The sequence below is a fragment of the Lineus longissimus genome, chromosome 2 (assembly GCF_910592395.1).
Source record: "Lineus longissimus chromosome 2, tnLinLong1.2, whole genome shotgun sequence".
Lineage (NCBI taxonomy): Eukaryota > Metazoa > Nemertea > Pilidiophora > Heteronemertea > Lineidae > Lineus > Lineus longissimus.
Genome location: NC_088309.1, coordinates 24,231,033 through 24,250,585, shown reverse-complemented (window position 1 = coordinate 24,250,585; position 19,553 = coordinate 24,231,033). Strand labels below are relative to the sequence as shown.

The 19,553-nt window shown below is 40.4% G+C and overlaps 1 protein-coding gene across 5 annotated transcripts; it reads left to right on the top strand.

Annotated features, from left to right (window-relative positions):
* Positions 1-1,170: 1,170 nt before the first annotated feature.
* Positions 1,171-18,561, top strand: LOC135483165 (zinc finger protein 608-like). 5 transcript variants are annotated; one of them, XM_064763786.1, is made up of 6 exons: positions 1,171-1,335; positions 7,342-8,080; positions 8,328-8,574; positions 8,990-9,077; positions 10,838-14,229; positions 14,665-18,561. In XM_064763786.1, the coding sequence occupies exons 2-6, from the start codon at positions 7,388-7,390 to the stop codon at positions 14,742-14,744; spliced, it is 4,500 nt and encodes a 1,499-aa protein (XP_064619856.1). In that variant the 5' UTR covers positions 1,171-1,335; positions 7,342-7,387; the 3' UTR covers positions 14,745-18,561. The 5 variants fall into 5 exon arrangements, with proteins under 5 accessions (XP_064619856.1, XP_064619857.1, XP_064619853.1 ...); XM_064763787.1 differs by lacking the exon at positions 1,171-1,335 and adding an exon at positions 4,921-5,014 and having other exon boundaries at positions 14,764-18,561; XM_064763783.1 differs by lacking the exon at positions 1,171-1,335 and adding an exon at positions 4,921-5,014.
* Positions 18,562-19,553: the final 992 nt, after the last annotated feature.

The following is a 19,553-nucleotide window of genomic DNA, read 5'->3' as shown; positions in this document are numbered from 1 at the left end:
TATTTGTTTGCAACTATATGACCTGGCCATCATTGGGTGCCAGGTTTAATTGTTGGTGTTGGTGCAGCACTCCATTCTAAAAATATTCAGGTTGTGTCAGTGCCCCATCAGGCAGGTTAAGAAGAAAAACAAATTTAACTAAGTTTCTTTAAAAAAATTTTTATTGTTGCACATTCCGACAATGACATTTGGCAACTTGGAATGTCCTGAAGGAAGACACCCGCACTCCAGGAGAAATCCTACGCAATCGGTGGGAGTTACCAACTCCATCACACAAGTGACAGGTGCTAATGCTTATTATGACTTCATGCATGTACACATTATATTTGCGGCCTCTCTCCGAAAGCCCACTTAAGGAGGAAAACCAGGGGACTATCCCTTTAAAACATGTTCAACTCCTTTACAAGATGCAACAAAGGAAACACAATGCTAAATTGAGATCATTTACATGATTAGACTCAACTGCTCAACCACAAAGGCTTCAGCCAGCAGTAAACCTCTGCATGCATTCATCATGTTCATATACATTGAAAATATGAGTTAGCTATAGTATTAAAAGCTATTGTTTTTAGCTGGTCACTCTTGTCAAATGGTTTAGGACCCAATTTTAATAACAAAAGGCCGATATTTCTCATGGCCACAAGGCAGAGGTTTGCATGACAAAAGGAGCAGTTCTGACATGATATTTGCATGGTTGGGATTTGGCAGTCCAGCAACATCCTTCTCCCTTCTGTTGGATTAACTTCACTATGCTTAAAAGAAACAAAATAACATGAAATTAAGGTTGTTGGTACACATGCTTCTATTGCCATCCCTTAGGCTGGTTACTCCGTCACATCAATATCAATATATCAATATCAAAACTATAATAGATTTCATCAATCACATCTTCCAATAACTCATGCAATGAAACCCTTTCTTCTCTTACAATCCCACCCTGATCTTAAACATGTCACAAATTAGCTCTAGAAATCAATATGCAGATGCAGCTGCCTATCCCGCCAATGGCCTCTTCGAACAAAGCTAGCTGGGCTGCCAGCAAAATCCTCTGGTACACCACTCGCTTTGCATTTATCACAATGCACAGCCGATCCTGTGCATAGTGTACAATGCTTTTACACTGTGTGCTCTCCCTTTGTATACAATTGTAGAAAATTGACCTCTACACTGCACGGAGGTGTAACTTCATAGCACACTGTTGGTGTGTCATCAGCTCACTCGATAACGTTGCCTTGACTAAGTGCCATTTTTACAGCTGCATCCTGTAATCATAGCGATTCCGATTTCCCGATTTATTAACGGGATAAACAAGGTTTTATGGACGATATTTATTTTGTGAGTACATGTCTTTGTTTTGTGAATATTTGGAAATTATTATATTGTTGCTGTGTCTGTTTCGCACAATGGGAATATTGCTTTGATATGTTTGTGTTTTTTTCAACCATTCATTTTCGTAAAATTGTCAATCGTTGACATTTAGGTGAATCTTTGTACTTCAAGATGCTTCATGATGTTCGTCAGGTATATGGATATATACATGTTATTTATTCGACAAAAGTGAATCCTTACATTGATCTGAGGTATAGGTACAAAGTGTGCGTGTCCCAGAGCTGATAATTTAAAGGGACAGTCATGTTGACTATAAGAAGGAACAGCACTAAGGTTTTTATTGACAGCCATGTTCATTTTGACCGTTGGGACATAATACATGTCGGTTTCTGTAGTCTGAAAGATTAAAAATTGAAGCAATTTTCTTTTGATCAACAGTGTCCAAATATATATATTTTCATATCTTACATATCCTGGTTGAAAAAAGTGCCTGGCCTACTAGGAATTTGGTCATCGTGTTTCCCTCTAGGGCGTCATTATTGGATATTTCAACTTGAATTTGTCCATCTCCTAAGAAAGAAGGTGTTTGATTTTTAGCTGCTGCTTTGTTATTCAGATTGGCAAAATTTTAAATAGTTCAGTGCCCCAGGGCCGGGGAAGTCGCTTGGCCATTTTAAAGATACTTTTCATCTCAATTTCCTGAGGTTCCATTTTTGTTTCAAGATTTAGTTGGACATGAAGCATTAGGCTACATTGATAAAACTGAACTCTGAAGCAGCAATAAAGCAGTAATAAGCCTAGCATCGAAGGATTATTTTCTGATAGGCAGTATGTAGCATTTGAACAAATAAATCACAGCCACAGGCAAGCATTGCCTAAAACAATCCTCTCTTCCACTACTCCCCTTTAAATTATTTGCATGCCAGTTTGCTATTACAGCTTTGTATGGCGTCTATAACATGCTCTAGTGATTAGCCAGCATATCATGGTCTTTGTGCTAGATCTAGCCTGCAAGCTGCAAATTATACTGTACAAACACAGTATTATGTATACATGACAGTCAGACATTAAATTGTACAGATAGGCTGAAGTGTATGTTGAAATATGCAACTGAGAGATAATAGTGGGAAAGTCTATTTTCTTATTGGGAGGGGTTGTAGCAGCTTTGTTAGGAACAAAATTAATTTTTCAGTGGTGATCATCTAAATTCAACAATTGGTCAATTCAATGTGTTTGAGATTGTCTGTGTATCATGGTCGCATTCAATTTTATACAGGATTTTCCCATCAGCATTGATTCAACCAAAATATTTTGTAAAGATTGTGTCAGAACAGGTAGACCCCTTTTACAGGATTAGAAGTTTGTGTATCAATTATGTTTTTGTGTTATAATTTGTTGTACAACTACAATGTTTATAACCACGATATTCAACGATTACACTAGCTGAAAATTAAACTTGTCATCACTTGCACAGCTCTTTTGATTGGGGTAGAGGTGTTTTTCTGTGAGGTAATCTGTTCTTCCTTTCTTTTGACCCTGCCACCTGACAATAACAAATGCTCATTGGACAGGAACAAAGGTTTGGCTCTCCATGGGGGAACCAGAGTCTTTGTATAGAAAGACTCTGGGGGAACTTAACAGATAAAAACACAAGTTGGGCAATGTGCTTATATACCAATTATGGTAAGGATGTTTGTCCACTTTTGTTGTTTTAGGACCCTTTTATATTTATAGTAAAGAGGGCTAAATACATGCTTTTGTTGAGGGTTAGCCAGGGGTAATCCAACTTACATGTACTAATTGGTCAGGCTACCATGAACAGCCCCTGATTAGTGTTTATTTGTTATTAGGTCCTGGTTCACTGAACAATGTGTGAAGTGTGCTCAAGATTTTGAAAGGAAATATCTTTGTTTCGCATTTTGAGTGCAATATTATAATTCTGATACAATAAGTTGTTCTGGTTGGAAAAAATATGTTTGAAGTGTTCTTTGTGTGGAGATATTTCTTAGTATTTCGTCCTTGGAGGAAAAGCTGAGCCATGGTGAGAAAAGTTAGTTCAAACATGCATCACATCCTTCACATCAATCTTTATGTGAGTGTAGTGTGGAAACCATTCACATGCTAGAAAATTGAATGTATTTTGAATGAAGCAATCATTAAAATGATATTTGAAGAATCAAAGAAAACGTTTAAATTTTTTGAATTTTTCAAAATATGTATAACTTCATTTGTTTATTGTTTATTTTACGAATCCAATTAGCCATGCCTGCTACCTCACAGCATTGATCCCTCAGAACAGGTTTTGAAACCCAGTCAACTAATCTTATTTCTTGTTTGTTCAGCATTGTCTTGACCAAGCTGAACAAACCTGGTTGAATCACCCTGCTGAAACACATTAACACCTCCAGTGAGTCATTTTTAATTCCTTTCATTTCCTGATTACCTATTAATTGACGTTCATGTTTGGATGGTCATTCACTGCTCCACTCATTTTCACTTCTTTCACAACAAAGAGAGGCATGTGCTCCTGATTGACACGTTTGATTAATAGGATACTGCTCTATTAATGAATGTGGTAATCTTTCCTATATATGTAAAACAGGAAGGAAGCGTTGTCCAATGGGCAGAGTCACCCCATTGGAAAAGATGTGAATTGCGATTTGAGGTGTTGATGGCAAATAATGTCCCAATCTTCCTTTAATCCTCATCCCCACGTCCAGTGAAACACCAACTACTGGTGCAAGAAAATAAGACCAAATGGCTCAGCAAAAACGACAAACACCACAATACTGACAACACATCTACTCTTATTTTCATGTGGATGTTCACCATCCACCGGAATGATGGCAGAATTCTCACAAATGATAAAAAATCTTCAATGACAGGGCTAACACACCTTATATGGCAGCTGATCCTCCAAATACCCTGCCCCCTCCCTCCCCTCCTGAGGGCAAATATAACATATCAGAATGTTGGTACTTCTAAAGGTCATCAGTTTTGATACTTGACCTATGACTGAAATATGAATTACTTTATTTTTTGTTGAAATGTGTAATATTTGAGTCTGATTACAATTAATGATTTAAGGCGTCGACAAACATGTGTTCAAAGTCAAAATCTGTCGAGTCAGTTATTTTGCTATATGCATTTGATTGACTGACTGCTCATTATTGTTTATTGCTATCGTGATCAATTGAGAAGATTTTTGGGATGTAATTTATTTTTTGATGTTTTATTGAGCACTTACGCACACCACTTTTGAATATCTGAGATCAAAACTCAACATAACTAATCAATATCATGGCTGTGCCGGCTGAAGCGATTAACTGAAATTAATCACCAACTTGGAAATGGGCCATACATCTGTAAAGCTACAATTCCGCAAACAACTCGCCAATTATTGCATTGTGTTCACCCCTTTATATTTGCAAAACTAAATACACACTGCACTTATGGAACCAAAGGACAATGCTCATAAACCAATAATGGTATGCTGAAATCCTAACACCCCTGTCACGCTGACAATAGTGGTTGAGTCCATTTCCAATCATTGGCTGGCAAAGTGAACCTTTGGCAGATGGTTCTCAACCACAAAAGAGGTAGGACCGCCATTTGCCGGATCTCGCAGAAAACTTACAATTTTCAACAGTTTTGGATTTTATCAACGTGGATGTACTATTAAACGGTCAGGAAACTATTAATGTCGTTTTGGAATTATATGCATGCATTATGGATGTTTTTTCTTTGTTGTGTAGAGAATTGATGTGGAGTACTATAGGAGTACTATACTCTATGTACACTGTAGTGTCTGGTATGGAGTGTAGTGGCGCCTCAGTCTAGTGGAGTTTGCCAATGGGAATGCACTAAACCAATACCCTCTATGCCAGTACTGTATAGCCAGTATGTATTCGGCCTTTGGATTAGTCTAGTATTGAGTGTGTAAGTGGGCAATGGATCTTGTACTGTGGTGTTTGGATAAGTTATAATCGACCAACTGCACTGTTGGATGTGTGTGTGGCAGGCGGTGTTGTTACATTCTCATGCCTATAGACTGTTCTGAATTTATTGTTAGATTTACAGTTTTTCATACAAATCAAATGTTGTCATTGATTATTCGTTCTTGAATTTGCAGGCAATGTTGTAGATCAGCTAAGACGACCATTTCAATGAATAATTTTATTTCAGTTAGACTCTTGAAATGTAGGGCCTACTTATGCACAGGGATTTGGGACAAAAAAGTGCTAATTACATGAAATTTCTATATGTAATATCATACCCTCATGATCGGACCTACTGGATTTTTTTTCTAATTTAGCACTTTTTGCCTCAAATGACTGTGACGTAGGCTAAAACTCACCCAGCACTGGGCATTATGATTGTAACATGGGCATAAATGGGTTTAGGTAAAATCTTAATTTCCTGCTTATTCCACTGTAAATTAATCTTGATAAAATTGACCAGTACAAAACCTTAATGTCTAAGTGCCCTGTGTATAAGGAAAACAAAGAAGACTTGGACAGAATCAATTAAGTAGGCCTATAGCCACTTTTGGCTAATCAATGTTTTGAAATGCCAACTACATTGTAGGTCAATTTATGGACTTTACATCTAGAGAGAACGAGTTTACAATCCCTGATCACGGCCCAAAAAAAGGTCATCAGTTGACGAAAACGTGCCATCATTGAATGGATTTATAGTTGTCAAACTGTAAATTTTAACTGGAAGTACATGTACTTATATTTCTAAACAGGCTATATACTGCATGCTTTCCAGCAAACAGTATAAGATGAATTATAGTAACCCAACTTCAGATTGGTTTTTATGCTTCATTTTATTCAAACCTACATGTATCTTGTCTATAGAAAAACAGTAATGTCCCCCATTGATTTTCAATGGGAGTGTAGAGTCTCAAACAGTGACTCTCCAGGCGTCAGGTTCACCACTGCTCTTTGTTGAGATCATGTATTGTGGGGTTCTCTATTTCACTTCACACAAAAAGCCAGCAGCTTGGTTCAATGCTTGTTGTATTATTCATGACCACAGGGCATGTCAGTTGAGTATGCAGTGCTTTGATAGCAGGGGCCCACAGTGGGAGTATTGCTTTTAGGGAAGTAAAAACTCAATATCGTTTCTCGTCCAAACCTGTCCAAACCTTTACATTATGGTACTGAAATCAGTATGGGGGGGGGGGGCATCTTGACCACCAAGGTTGAAGCAAAATTTTCAAATAAAATAAAGAAACGTTTTATCTTTAATTGGCCTTATCAACTCAATTACAGCAGTTTGTACTGAAGTTTTCAATGTTCGTCAGGCTGGCTGAAGTGTTTGCATTGTGTGGCCTGAGCAGTTTAGTTCCTTTGTCATTGGTATGCCATTGCATGGAACCTTATGTTCAATAGGATTTTCCGACTGATTGTGTCCAAGGAGTAAGGGCTTCCTTCTCTTTGAATTTCTTTTTGAGAGCAATTTGAATTGGAAAAGGGGTTTAAATGGGGTTTGATTACAGTAGAAGTATTTCATGTAAAAACCTGAAGCAAATAATTTAAATAGCTCAGCACCCTCCAGATAGATGTACATGTACATGCATTAAGCTGTGGATATTGTGCTTATCACTGAAAGGGAAAACTTATTGTAATTACACTGGATTAGCTTGGAATGGGCATTATTCAGAAGGGCTGTAGCACAAGCAGCATGGACGCAGTGCCACTCCTACCCCCACCTGGTCTTGGTGAGGGGAATTACTGCATGCTGATCGTTCAGAGTATAAATATGAAAAAATTTCATTACGTCTCCCACCAGGAGTAATGATACCACATGAGCAGAATGCCAATAATTTCAGGCACTTGACGTTCTAAAATTCATCAATTTGGGTGATATGTCCCCTGGTATCATTTCTAAAATAAAGTCAGAATCAATCCAAAGGCCTGGGAGTTTGAGAGATCCTCCATTTGAAAAAGTAACTTTTCTCATTGGCTTAAAAGCTCATCCTGGTCTTCTTTTCTGTCTTTATAGGTTCTTAGAATTGTATTAATGTCATTATACAAACCACTTGGAGCCAATGAGAGAAAAGTCAACACAGGGCCACAGCGGTAGTGCAGTGGCCTCTGACTCCAACCCGCACCAGGTCACCAACTTTAAGGAGTCGACAAGCCAATCATTTGATGATGATGAAAATGAATGGGAACTCGGTGTTGGCAACTTGATCATCGATCTCGACGCTGATCTCGAGCGCAACAGCACCAGTCCGATATCTGGTCAGCAGCCCGAGACCACGTCGCCCAAGATGAGTGGTATCGAACACCAGGCTACAGTCGATAAAGGTTTAAAAATGAAAATAAAACGTAAAAGTGGTGGTGCTAAATCTGAGACTAAGCATGAAATTGTCAAGCATGACAAAATGGCTAGTATAGGAGAACTTGGTTCTAGCGCATTGTCGCCTGTTGGTGATAAGAAACTGAGTCCCGGGGACGGGAAAGATAAACTCATAAAAGGAGTGCGAGGAATACATAAAAAGGACAAAAGCAAGGAAAAGACTTGTCGAGCGTTGGAAGGGGCAGCCAACATGGCCAATGGGTTCCCCATTCATTGTGGAAATAGTAACGACGCTGGGAATGGTTTATTAGAATCGGACAAATTACCTTTTGGAATAAAGCGGGAGTCTGTGTCAACGGCTGCCTTGGACCCATATGAATTCAATGCGAAGGTGGAGGATCGTATTAGTATGCCAGTCAAAAAGATTAAGTTGGAAAAGGTAAGGATTACTAACGAAATAAGTCAATCACGAGCGATCTTTACTTGCAAGGTGGCAGCACCTGCTTTGTAATGGTTATTTTCTGTAGTGGTGCTGTCATCTGGAAGTAGGTTGTGAGCTGTCCTGATCGTGACGGATATTGTGAAATTCCCATATTGACAAGGTTCTCTCTCGATCTCTCACATCAGTTGGATCTAGTGGCTTTTACAGATTAGGTTGATAACGCTAAAAGTTGTTTTCTCTTCAGAATGACCCAACTGCCATGACTGCTGCAGCCCCATCTTGTCCTGGTGCTAGTCCTAATCAAATGACGCCCCGAACAGTCACCCCATTCCAAAACGTCGAGACTTCATCATCGGTATCACAACCTTTCCATGATGCATCGACGGAGACCTCGCATGTTGGCACGATTACGGAACCTGAATGTCTTGGTCCATGTGAACCCGGTACGAGTGTGAGTTTGGAGGGAATTGTCTGGCAGGAGACAGAAAATGGTACGTTTTAACCGATTACATAGGCATGGTGTGCGAGAGATTGATACCCAGTTTCTTGATGTGACCTCTAAAAGTCTATTGATATGGAGGCTTTGGAACATGTATGTCTAAACTGTTTTGTGACAATGGCGACATATGTGTGAAGCTCAATAAAACATGCAGTAAAAAGAAAGAAAATAATGTTGTCAGGAGAAATATTGGCTGAGTCTACAAAAAAAGAAGTGGTTTTGCAGAACCAACCACTAGAAGAACGATGGAAAACGTCAGAAAATGAAAATTCTGAATACAGCACCTAACTTTCACGTGGCGGCCTGTATAGTCTGTGCACATGTTATGGTAGTACCAGGCATTCTCCCATAGGTTTGCCACTAATTGATATAAACGTTTAATGAATTTATTTTCACTATGTTTACAGGTGTGCTTGTTGTGAACGTAACCTGGCGAGGAAAAACATATGTGGGTACCCTGATGGATTCGACTAAGCATGACTGGGCACCTCCAAGGTGGGTATGGGACCATGGTCCCAACTTGCATTTTCAACCCTGTTGTGTTAGTATACTCTGGATACTCCGAAATCTGTGAAAGCCAAAATTAGTGCAGAGTCAAATCTTACTGATAAAAAATGATAGAGTTGGAAAACTGAACTTGAGGTTTAGGTGGCTAGTATTCGACGAGAGATTTCGAGAGTCTTTCCATCAGATTTTGACGCAAGAAATAAGATGAAAGTTTGTCTCCAGCGTAACTCCAAACTAGTATACCTTTTGATTCATGGTGTGCCCAGTTGGCAAGATAGTAAACATGCAGTTACATCTTTAGGGCGCAAACAAGCAATACTACTACTTCGGCAAAGCTGGAAGTAGTCAGCTTTCTTGTTTCTCTGCACCTGAAATAATAGTATGCTTGCACTAAAGATACACCTCGAAGGTATGTGTGTGTACCTTCTGTGAATGGGTCGGTGTTGTTGTAGGTCAGTAGGCCTGTGCTTTGCCCATACATTGCACTCCACTTCCTATGGAAGTTTCCTGTGTAGTTCTCATGCATAATGCATTATGCATAACCATCCTGGCAAAAATTGTTTGGTGGATAGCTCTGGCCAAGTATTGACCCTTATCTCCACAAAACAGCCACAATACAAACAGAAGAAAAAAATGTACTCAACAGTTGTTGCTTCAAAATATATATTCGGTTGTCAGCCCATTTATTGAACATTCATTTGATTATGGAAGGAGGGGCTGGCATACCCAACTGACTTGAAGAGTCTCAGTCTCAAAGTGTTTTGAACAAGCAGCATGAGCAAAGTTGTTCATATCGATTTGCTGTTATACAGACACTTCATGTCGGAGTGGCATCACATGTGTTTCCTACACTGTAGTGTTAGGATGCATGCATTTATACACATAATGTAGCCATAAATTATTCAATTTATAACTGGCTGGGGATCCAGCGGTAACTTTGAATGATTCATCTACATGTAATATAGTAATATGAAAATGTACCAGGCACCAACTTCGAGAAATTTATTAATTTTATCTTAGTTTATTCCATTATGCCTGATGTGAGAGCCATCAACTTAATCATATTGTGATTTAATATACGGGGCTTACTGGGCCTACAGCAGATTATACAAATCAATGACTCATTCAGGTGTGTAATGCATAATGGAATAATGCATTACTTGATCCACTAGGAGAACCTCTACCTGTGGTCCTGAAGGAGTGAATGACAGGCGATCTGTGCACAGTCTCCTTTCAAATGAATGCCCAGATTTAATAAGTTTTAGACAATGCAAAAAGTTGTCAAATATTATAAATTCTTGTCTAGAACTACAAAAATTTGGGTAAAACTTGTCTTTATTCTTGAATTTTATCCCATTCATGCCTACTTCTCTGATAGGACTGTCCATGTGGAACTTGGGTCCTATCAGGTTAGTAAGGTTTTATAAAAAATCTTTAGATTAGCAGATTACCTGTGATGCAAGCAGATACTTGCAAAGTATACATGGTGCAGACAGGTTGATGTGTGCTCTATCCTTCATGTTGCATTCCATGTGCTGATGGAAGAGATCTCAACCCGATCGTCTCACTATAGCATTACTTGATACTTTTATGTAAAACATTGAAACTGCTTGACTTATGAGATCGAAAAGTGTCGTCAGTCTGTGTGGTAAAACTCGGTCATCATATGAGTGTACCACCTTTCTTTATTGCACCAGTGTGACCAAGTTCTATCCAATACTACAGTGTTTCATTCTGTCTCTTTCTAGATTCACATGTGACTCGCCGACAAGTGACTTCGAAGCCCGCACACCCAAAGGTCGTGGAAAACGCGGAGCACGTGGCAGCACTAGTACCCCGCTCAATGACATGAGTAACTACACAGAGAGGAAGCTGAGAAAAGGTCGCAGAGGAACGAATAACTTCCAAGCACCCCCTAGTCCAGCAAAATCTGATGTTACTCCTGTTTCGGGGGTCAAGAGGAAGGGCCGTCCAGCAGAACTAGATTTATCAGTGAACGAGGAAACAGGTCGAAGTTCTAAACGGAATAGGTCAAATTCTAGGAGTACTCCAACGCCTGCACCCCCCACACCCACCTCAAATTCAAATACGGCTAATGTTCCTGATCAATCAGTCAGTACTGGGCCTGGAACGCTTATTCAGTGTCCAGAGCCGAACTGTAACAAAAAGTACCGCCATATCAACGGATTACGTTATCATCAAAGTCATGCTCACATGAACAACAACACGTCAGATGAGAAGGAGGACTCGACTAAGAGTACGAGTTCGGGGGACAGTCGGCCAACGTCGCCTCCCACCCCTGCTAATACTGCCAATAACTCGGACCAGTCAAACGGGACTAAAACCCCAGTCAAACGGACTACTAGAGAAAGTGAATCAAAATCAAAATCTAGGTCAGACTCGGCCAATGAAAAGTCAAAAGATGATTCCAAAGAATCTTCGGTGACTGAGGATATGAAATCAGAAAAGTGTGAAACAATTCCGATGGAAACAGTTTCCGAGTGTGAGAAAAAAGTTGTGAAACCAGTCACTTCACAAGTCTATCAGATCTCAGGTGGTGCCATGGGGCGGTTAGGTGGTATTAGTGTCCTGCCTAAACCAGTCTCGGAACTAGGTATGGCAGTTGGAGTTCCAGGAACGGTGACAACGGTGACTGCCGTGACGGTACCGATTACCACCGTGGCCACGTTACCAGTGCAAGGCAAAGGTGATGGCAAGGATGATAAAAAGAAAAAGGTGGATAAAGTTGAAAAAGCCAGTGTGGTGAAGCCGTCAACTATCAATAGGCCGATTGTTCCTGCTCCAGTGCCGCAAACTATAACTCTGACAACAAATGGTCCAATCACGCATTCCACATTAACTGCAGTAACTGCTCATGCTCAGATCTCTCCGACTTTAAAAGCTATCCAGCCAAAGCCGACCATCATGGGAGAACCGTCCATAATCAATCCTGCTCTCACCGCGCTAAAGGAGAAGAAACCCAAGCACAAAAAGAAAAACAAGGAGAAGGAGAGGTCGAAATCTCCACGCATGAAAGATGATATTGCGATAGACAGTAAAGCTGAACTTACTTCTGTGATCAAATCTGTATCTGCCGGTACAGCTGAGATAAGAGATGGTGCTGAAAATGACAAACTCAAATCTGATGCAGCCAAGCTGCCCCTCTTGAAAGAATGCGATATCAAAGTTGAACCTGGTTCTGATAGTCGTGTGCTACTACCTTCTAGTCTAAGTCTGACTACGAGGTTAGAAGTTAGTACGCCAGATCCTACCGATCACGGGAGCGAGAGTGTCCAGAGCCCCGCATATTCTGATATCTCGGATGCGGCCGATTCAGCGCCCTCTTTGGACAATGAAGGAGACATTAAACAGAAAGACAAGCCATCTTCCAACGAGGCTCCCACTGGGGAGCATAATTCAGACTCTTCCTTGTATGGCATGTACCCTTACTATGGTCAGGCGCCGTACCTTATTCCTGCCATACCACAAACACAGGCCCAGACGCAACCATCTGCAGTGTCGCCATCTGCTGCAAGCACGAGTGAGCCAACCAGCTCAAAAACTCAGGAAACTAAACCGAATGCTGTGGTGTGTAAGCCTGGTGACCGTCTCGAAGATGGGAAGGAGATAAAAAAGGAGCCACTGTCGAGCCCTCAGTTAGGGGGGCGTGATTATCGTGTGCCATCACAGCAACAAAAGATGATGCCGCAGTCAATGTATGGACATCCTCAGTTTCAATATCTTACTGCCTTTGGTTACATTGATCCCGCATATCACTCTGATCCAAGCTATCGTGAAAAACATGAAAAATTCATGGAGGACCAGGAACGATTACGTAAGGAGCCAATCTTTAAGCAAGATCGTGAAAAGGCTGGTGATAAAGACAAGGGTAACATTTCGCCAAAACTTCCACCTGCCGATCCTGGCAAGGGTGAGAAAACACGCCCTGTCCATGCTGTTAGTCCTATGGTTACTGCTGATCAGAATAAAAACGTGCAGAAACTCCGTGAACCTAAGCTAAGTCCACAAGCAGATGCAAAAGATAAAAGTGACATGACTCTTAAAGAAAAACAAAACGAAAATTTACAAATTCTTAAGGAAAATATGGATTTAAAACCGCAAATGGACAATCGAACCAAGCCGACGGTCATGACAGTTGGTCAGGATTCATATGACCAGCGTACGTTGTTGTACGCACGGCAACGGGAGGAATTACAAAGTTACTACATGTATCAACATCAGAAGTTGCATGAGAAACATGATGCTGGAAGTCCGCACTCTGTGGGGGAGGGGCCCAAGGTGGATGGCAAAAAGTCGGAGAGTAAAATGGTTGAGCAAGTAAAAGATGGAGAGAAAGGTTCCCCAAGGGACTCGCCTGTGGTGAAAAGGGAACAAACACCAAGTGACTTGTCAAAAAAGGACTCTAATCCACCTGGTGATAGGGGGAAAAGTTATCGCGATAAGAGTGACGAGCGGCGACCTGCTGAGCGACCGAGGACTGTTGATGACAAAGGTCGTACTCGGAGTCCCAATGTCACACCGAAACTAAAGACTGAGGGTATGCCTTCTGCTTCGATGTCGAGCCCGACAGCTGCCGGTGTCATACCCGCACCAGCACATTATGCTCAATATCTCCCAGCAGGATATCTACAGTCTCCTCATGCCGCATACGCACAATTTCCTTATGATCCTAGTGCTATGTATCGCCATGGTATCATTGGCTACCCACCGGGTGCTGGCTACCCGGTTCACCCTGGTCATCCCGGTGCTCCTCCTCCAATGCGCTATCATGTCTCACCTATCGACTTGGAAAGGGAAAAATCAGCAGCGCTGTCATCTCCAAATGCGCCAAGTCCATTGGCCCAGGGGGAACCTCCGAAGGCACTTGATTTACTTCAACAGCATGCGTCACATTATTATAGCTCTCACAAAATTCATGAATTGGAGAAAGCCCGGCCTGTGTCTTCACCAGGTTCCAAGCCACCATCTGAGTCATCATCGCCGTCGGTGCCGACTAGTAGTTACCAGAAGCCTCGGGAGTATCGCCAGTCACCTCCGCCACAGAGACACGTCCATACTCATCACCATACACACCTAGTCGGCGGCTACCCCGGTATATCTCCTTATGACCCATACAGTGGTGAGTAGAACTTCCTTTGATTTGAAAAATATTTTGTTTCAACCTTAAAGCTAGAGACGCTGTTTGAGAATTTAACAGTTTAAAGTTATAAGATCATTCCATAGATTGTCTAAACTTGGCAAAGTGAGCTTATGTCACATTATCACTATATATCCTGCACATGTTTTAAAGACCATGGTGCTACATGTAATTGTTGTGGTGGCAAATGAAATTTAAGTGTATTCATTGAATTTCTCCCTCGTCTACAGGACTGGGTAAAAATATGTAATCTTTTTGACTTGCCTTCCATGGGAGAAGCCTTCCTGCAGGCAGAATCTGAAAATGTGACGTAGAGTTCAAGCAGTATTGATTGGTTGTTCTACCACTGTACTTCATTCTCTTGTTCTGAATGAAACATGGTCGTCGGCTCATCGCTCGCTCTACATTCCGTTTCAGCCATTATCGTTTCTGGTTCTGTCGCAGACGCGTCATCGATCAACGCCGAACCACTTGTACCTGTACTACCAAAACAGTAATGCCAACTCTTGCTTACAGGAAAGTGAAACATGACAGTTTAGGAAGAAAACCATGACATCGATCCAAGGATCTGCCACGAGACTACAAGGATTGTACGGCATATAACGCATGCTTGGAGTTGGCGAATCAGGTCTTTTCGGACGATTGCTCAGTGGATATATGTCTCTTCAACCAGCTGCCTCGCTCACTTTGCTTGGACGAGGATCTATGTGTGCTGTGATTGGACAATTTTGAGCTGGTGTGAAGACTTATTGTGACGCAGAATGGCAGCAGTCGCTTAATCGTGAGTTGAACATGGGAGGAACTTTTGTAAATTGAAAACCTCTCCTTGTCAATTTATAAAGTCGGCATGATTTTTACTGGATATATGAATTAACTTTGACTTACTCAATGGATGTATAAAGTATGTTCACAATTGGATACATGTGCACAAAGACGATTACGGATATACTCTATTGAATAATGAATCAATTCAAATTATGTGAAATTTTGAGCACTTTTGCTCGAATCATATACTATTTTAGCCATATTGGCAAGAAAACTAGCTAAAAACATAACTTGTGGAAATGGAAGAAAGTCCTTGTGTGTGGTCATTCAGTCAAAGAACTATGATTATTGTCTTATACTAGCAAAGGTAATTCTTGCTTATAGTGATGTTTGTAAACTCCATGTTCTCTATTAAAAAAGACCTTGGAATATAAGAAAGTGGAATGTACATAGATTGCTGGGTGAGAGTGAGTTGGTGAAGGAATAGTCGATTGTATCACATTTATCAGGATCTATGGGATATATCATTCTTGGTGAAATTTTGATTGGATTACATAATTTGGATATACCTGCTTATTTGCTATCAGTTTCACCCTTGGATTATTTTTGTGATTTTGCTATCAAATGTTTTGGATAGTCGATTGAATTTACCTTACCTATCATTGCATTGTTTTATTTTTCCTGTCAGCTTTGTCATCCTTTTATTGCCTGATGGAGGTACTTGCTAAGGCCAATTGTTTTATAATTTTTAGTTTACAGGAATGAGTCAGTAAAAGTTATGGTGGGCAGTCGAAATAAAATTGAGACAGATGTGAAAAATGGTGTCATTACAACACTTCTTAGAACCTCTCCAAAAGAAAATCCAAATATAGAGTTGATGATTGAACTGTTGGTACATCCTAGCGAACAGAAAATTATACATATAAATATGGTATTATTGTTCATATGTTTAGGCAGATGAGAGTAACCCAGCGTCATTGTTTTCGTCAGAGAATAGTTCGACCAAAAATGCAGCTCTTCCAGTCTCCTAAATGATGAAAACTTGCATGCATGTATTCAAGAAAATCCTAAGTTAAATTGTTGATTCCCTGCAGATTTTACTTCATTCAAATGAAAAAAATCAGCCTGTCTTCGAAATGCTAAATGCGGTTTTGTTTTATAACTACGGTCGGTAGGCTAACTTTATTGTTTGGTGTCAAAATGGGCACGAGAAAAATTTGAAGAAAAACTTTTTTTAGCCCTGGCCCCTGGCAGAACACTTGTTGGTTACGTACATCTGTTTTTTACACAGACAAACTTTAAACACACCTCGTGAAAAAAATCGGAAAATTCCAATCGGGGAAAAACGGTTTGTCATGTTCTGATTACAACATTGCCCTGAAACTGTCATGCTTTTTGTAACTCATTTGGCTGGATACGTTGTAAAAACTTTTTAATGTTTTAATTGTTGCTGTAATTTTTGGATATTCGTTGTGAAAACATTGATTTAAAAGCTTTTTATGAGTAATTTGTCGCATAATTAATTCTGTTCAGTTCAATGCTGCAAAAGAGACATTCAAAAATAAATATATTTTGTTATGTACATGTACGATGTATTCAACTTTGGCATGGGTGTTCTGTTGAACAATGGCATGTCCTAAAATGACTCTTCCTGCATTTTGTGTATCATTAATTGTGTAGATCAGGATCTAAAGAAAAGATTCCACTTGGACTTTTCCAACTGTGGTAACTGCTGGGGAAACTACGCTCTGCCCCATTGGGTATTTGACACAAATCGAAATTTTAAGCCAGGAGCTAAAGTGTAAGCCAAAACCTGCGGCACTTTAGCCGAAAGTTGTCTTTAGCGTATATTCCCCCTTAAATACAAAAATGATACAATTTCTTGTTGATTGGCATTATTTTATTTACACGTACCTGCTGTTATAAAGTATTGGTCAATCCTGAATAAAGGACTAACTTTCATGCCGTTAAATTCAATTGTCTGCTTCCTCAGACCTACAGCAAATAGCCGATTCTATTGAAGCACACCACCTCAGGATAGTTACACAAACGGAACGCAGAGGTAAATCTGTTTAAAAGTATTGAAAAGACACTTTGCATGTCATTTTCTGTGTTTTGAGGTCATACCCTGTAATGTAAATAGAGGTGAAGAATGAAATACTTGTTGTTGATTTCAACTACATTCATCTGGGATCAAGAATTGATATGACTCGTCAATCTCAATAGGTGTTCCTGCATTGTAGGTGTATCTGCCTATCACTATCAGTCAGTAAACTAAAATTATTTTATTTCACTTAACATTTAATCAGACCAAAATGCTCCAACAAAGGTTTTTGTGGTGGACACCATTCGCAAAGATTTTATTTGGCCTTTCATTTTTTGCATGGATTCTGTTAAATGTTGTGTATCAGTCAACAAAATGCTTCAGTCTGCAATGCTCAGATTAGGCAAAAAGGGCTATTTCTGGGCACTTTACAATATTTCAGTTGAGAGAGACTCCGTTAAAATTTTTATCGGGGGGAGGGAGGTACCTGTCATGATGTCCTGTTATGAAAAAGGCTCCATCCCAAAACCAAGAGGCAATTTTAGCAAATCCAGATGCCCTTTCCAACTTTTCCCAAATCCTGAGCACCATATAATGTGTACATGTAGGTGTCTCTCCTGAAAATCGGGGCCATTTTTGGGTCTACATGTGTATCCCAGTGTCCCGGAAAAGATCAGCCCTCTGTCATTGATCCTTAGGTTTGCTGCTATTTGTGATTCATGTCGATCTACTGTGAACACAGTTAAGAGCTGTCATGATTTCTGAGGTGGTAGCACCTGTCCTTTCAAGCATGTCATTGCTGATAAATGGTGTTGCCACCTTGAGAGCCATTACAACTCCTGACTGATGTTACAGTACTTTATCTGTGAGGGTAGTTTGGTGAAATTCATGAACTGGTCGAAAGCTTAGATAACCAGGTTTTTTTTCTCATGATGCCATAATTTGGTAAAAAGAAGAGCCGTCGTTGGATAAATACATGTAGTTGACTGGCACTTATGATGTTCAGCTTATTTTCGGGTTGCTGGGCCCAGCTGGAAATTTGACAAAACAAACGGCCATTTTAATGATACATGTACCTTTTATGACTTGGTTAAAAATTGCATTCTACAGAATCTTACGAAACTACCCTCGTCTGCAGAATATGTGACCCATCGGAGAGAAAAAACAGGCGCATGTCGCACAGAGGATGAGTGAAAGAAATTGATGTGGTCAGATTTCACAAAAGGCAGACAACAAGTCAAATAAACAACCAGTTCGTCTCCACCTGCCAAGCGGAGAGCAACGTGCGCCTGGTTTGCTGTGACGGGTCACATGTGATAAAAAAGACTGTGTATAGATTGAATTATGTTGGCACTGTGTATGTGTAAGAAATCTATTTCCTTTGACTGTTATCACCTCAATGGAGGGATCGTTGTGGAATTGATGCATGGATGATTTATGTTCAAGTTGACTAGCACCTCAATGGCTGCAATTAAACTGAGCCACAAGCTCACATTTTTAAAAAACATCTCGTCTTCTTTTTCATTTTCGAGGATTGTGGTCATCATCACAGTCGATTTGTTGTGGATAACTTCCACATGCATTGCACATTTGTGTAAGGATGCCCATCCTGACGATATCAGGCCATTTCACTCAATACATGCCTACCCCCTTGGAGAAGTCGTGTAGTAGGCCTTGTTTGCAAGAGGATGAAGGATACCTGCCGTGCTCATCAAATGACAGAATGCCTCTCAAATGCTCTCCATTCGGGCAATTTTTGACACTGTGACATGCAACAACAGCTGAACTGCAATGGGGGATAAAATGATTGCTAGTCTGTTTTGCTGGGTGCTGTATTTGTTGCACATCGCAGCGATACCTTGTCCCAGGCACCTGCAATGACAACAACAAGCAATGTTTGACACATGTTAAGGTGTCTTCTCTCCACTTATACTTAGATGTTTTTGCATGCCCTGGCAATAGACACTGGGAAGATGAATTTAACTGCCTTGACCTGTGTGCCTCCACAATTATGACAAGACTATCAAAGAAACATTACTTCGACCTGACAGATCACTTGTTTTCCATTGAAATTGAGCAGAGCTCAGTCCCACTGTCAGTGTGTCTCTGTGGTTCATCATCATGACTACATGTGTTCCGGGAAGTATGCTGATTTATTGGCAAGGAGGAGACTTTAGGATGCTAGCTTAGACCAAGTCGGATTATAATGCATGTACTGGAATAATGTCCAGCTTATTCATGTCAGAGAGATGTTGGCTCAATTCAAGGAAAAGGGTCAGGGCCTTTGGCAAGAAGACGCAGTCATACCTAGCACATATACAACATAGGGCCACGGTATATGAATCCGTAGGACGTTTGGGAATGGTCCCTGTATCATGATCATGATTATCCAAAAAGGAAATATCCACTGGCACAGTTCATCACTCAGCAAACACATGGTTTTGGGTTAAAAAGTCATTGTTACCTGCTGACAGTAGTTTTTCTCCTTGCCTCCAGA

What these genes read in the sequence shown, in the direction of transcription:
- LOC135483165 (XM_064763786.1), top strand. Translation starts at nt 7,388, where the DNA reads ATGAGAGAAAAGTCAACACAGGGCCACAGCGGTAGTGCAGTGGCCTCT. An exon ending in CTGGCAGGAGACAGAAAATG is followed by an intron (nt 8,575 to 8,989) that starts GTACGTTTTAAC and finishes CTATGTTTACAG; the next exon opens with GTGTGCTTGTTGTGAACGTA. An exon ending in TCCTTATGACCCATACAGTG is followed by an intron (nt 14,230 to 14,664) that starts GTGAGTAGAACT and finishes ATTCCGTTTCAG; the next exon opens with CCATTATCGTTTCTGGTTCT.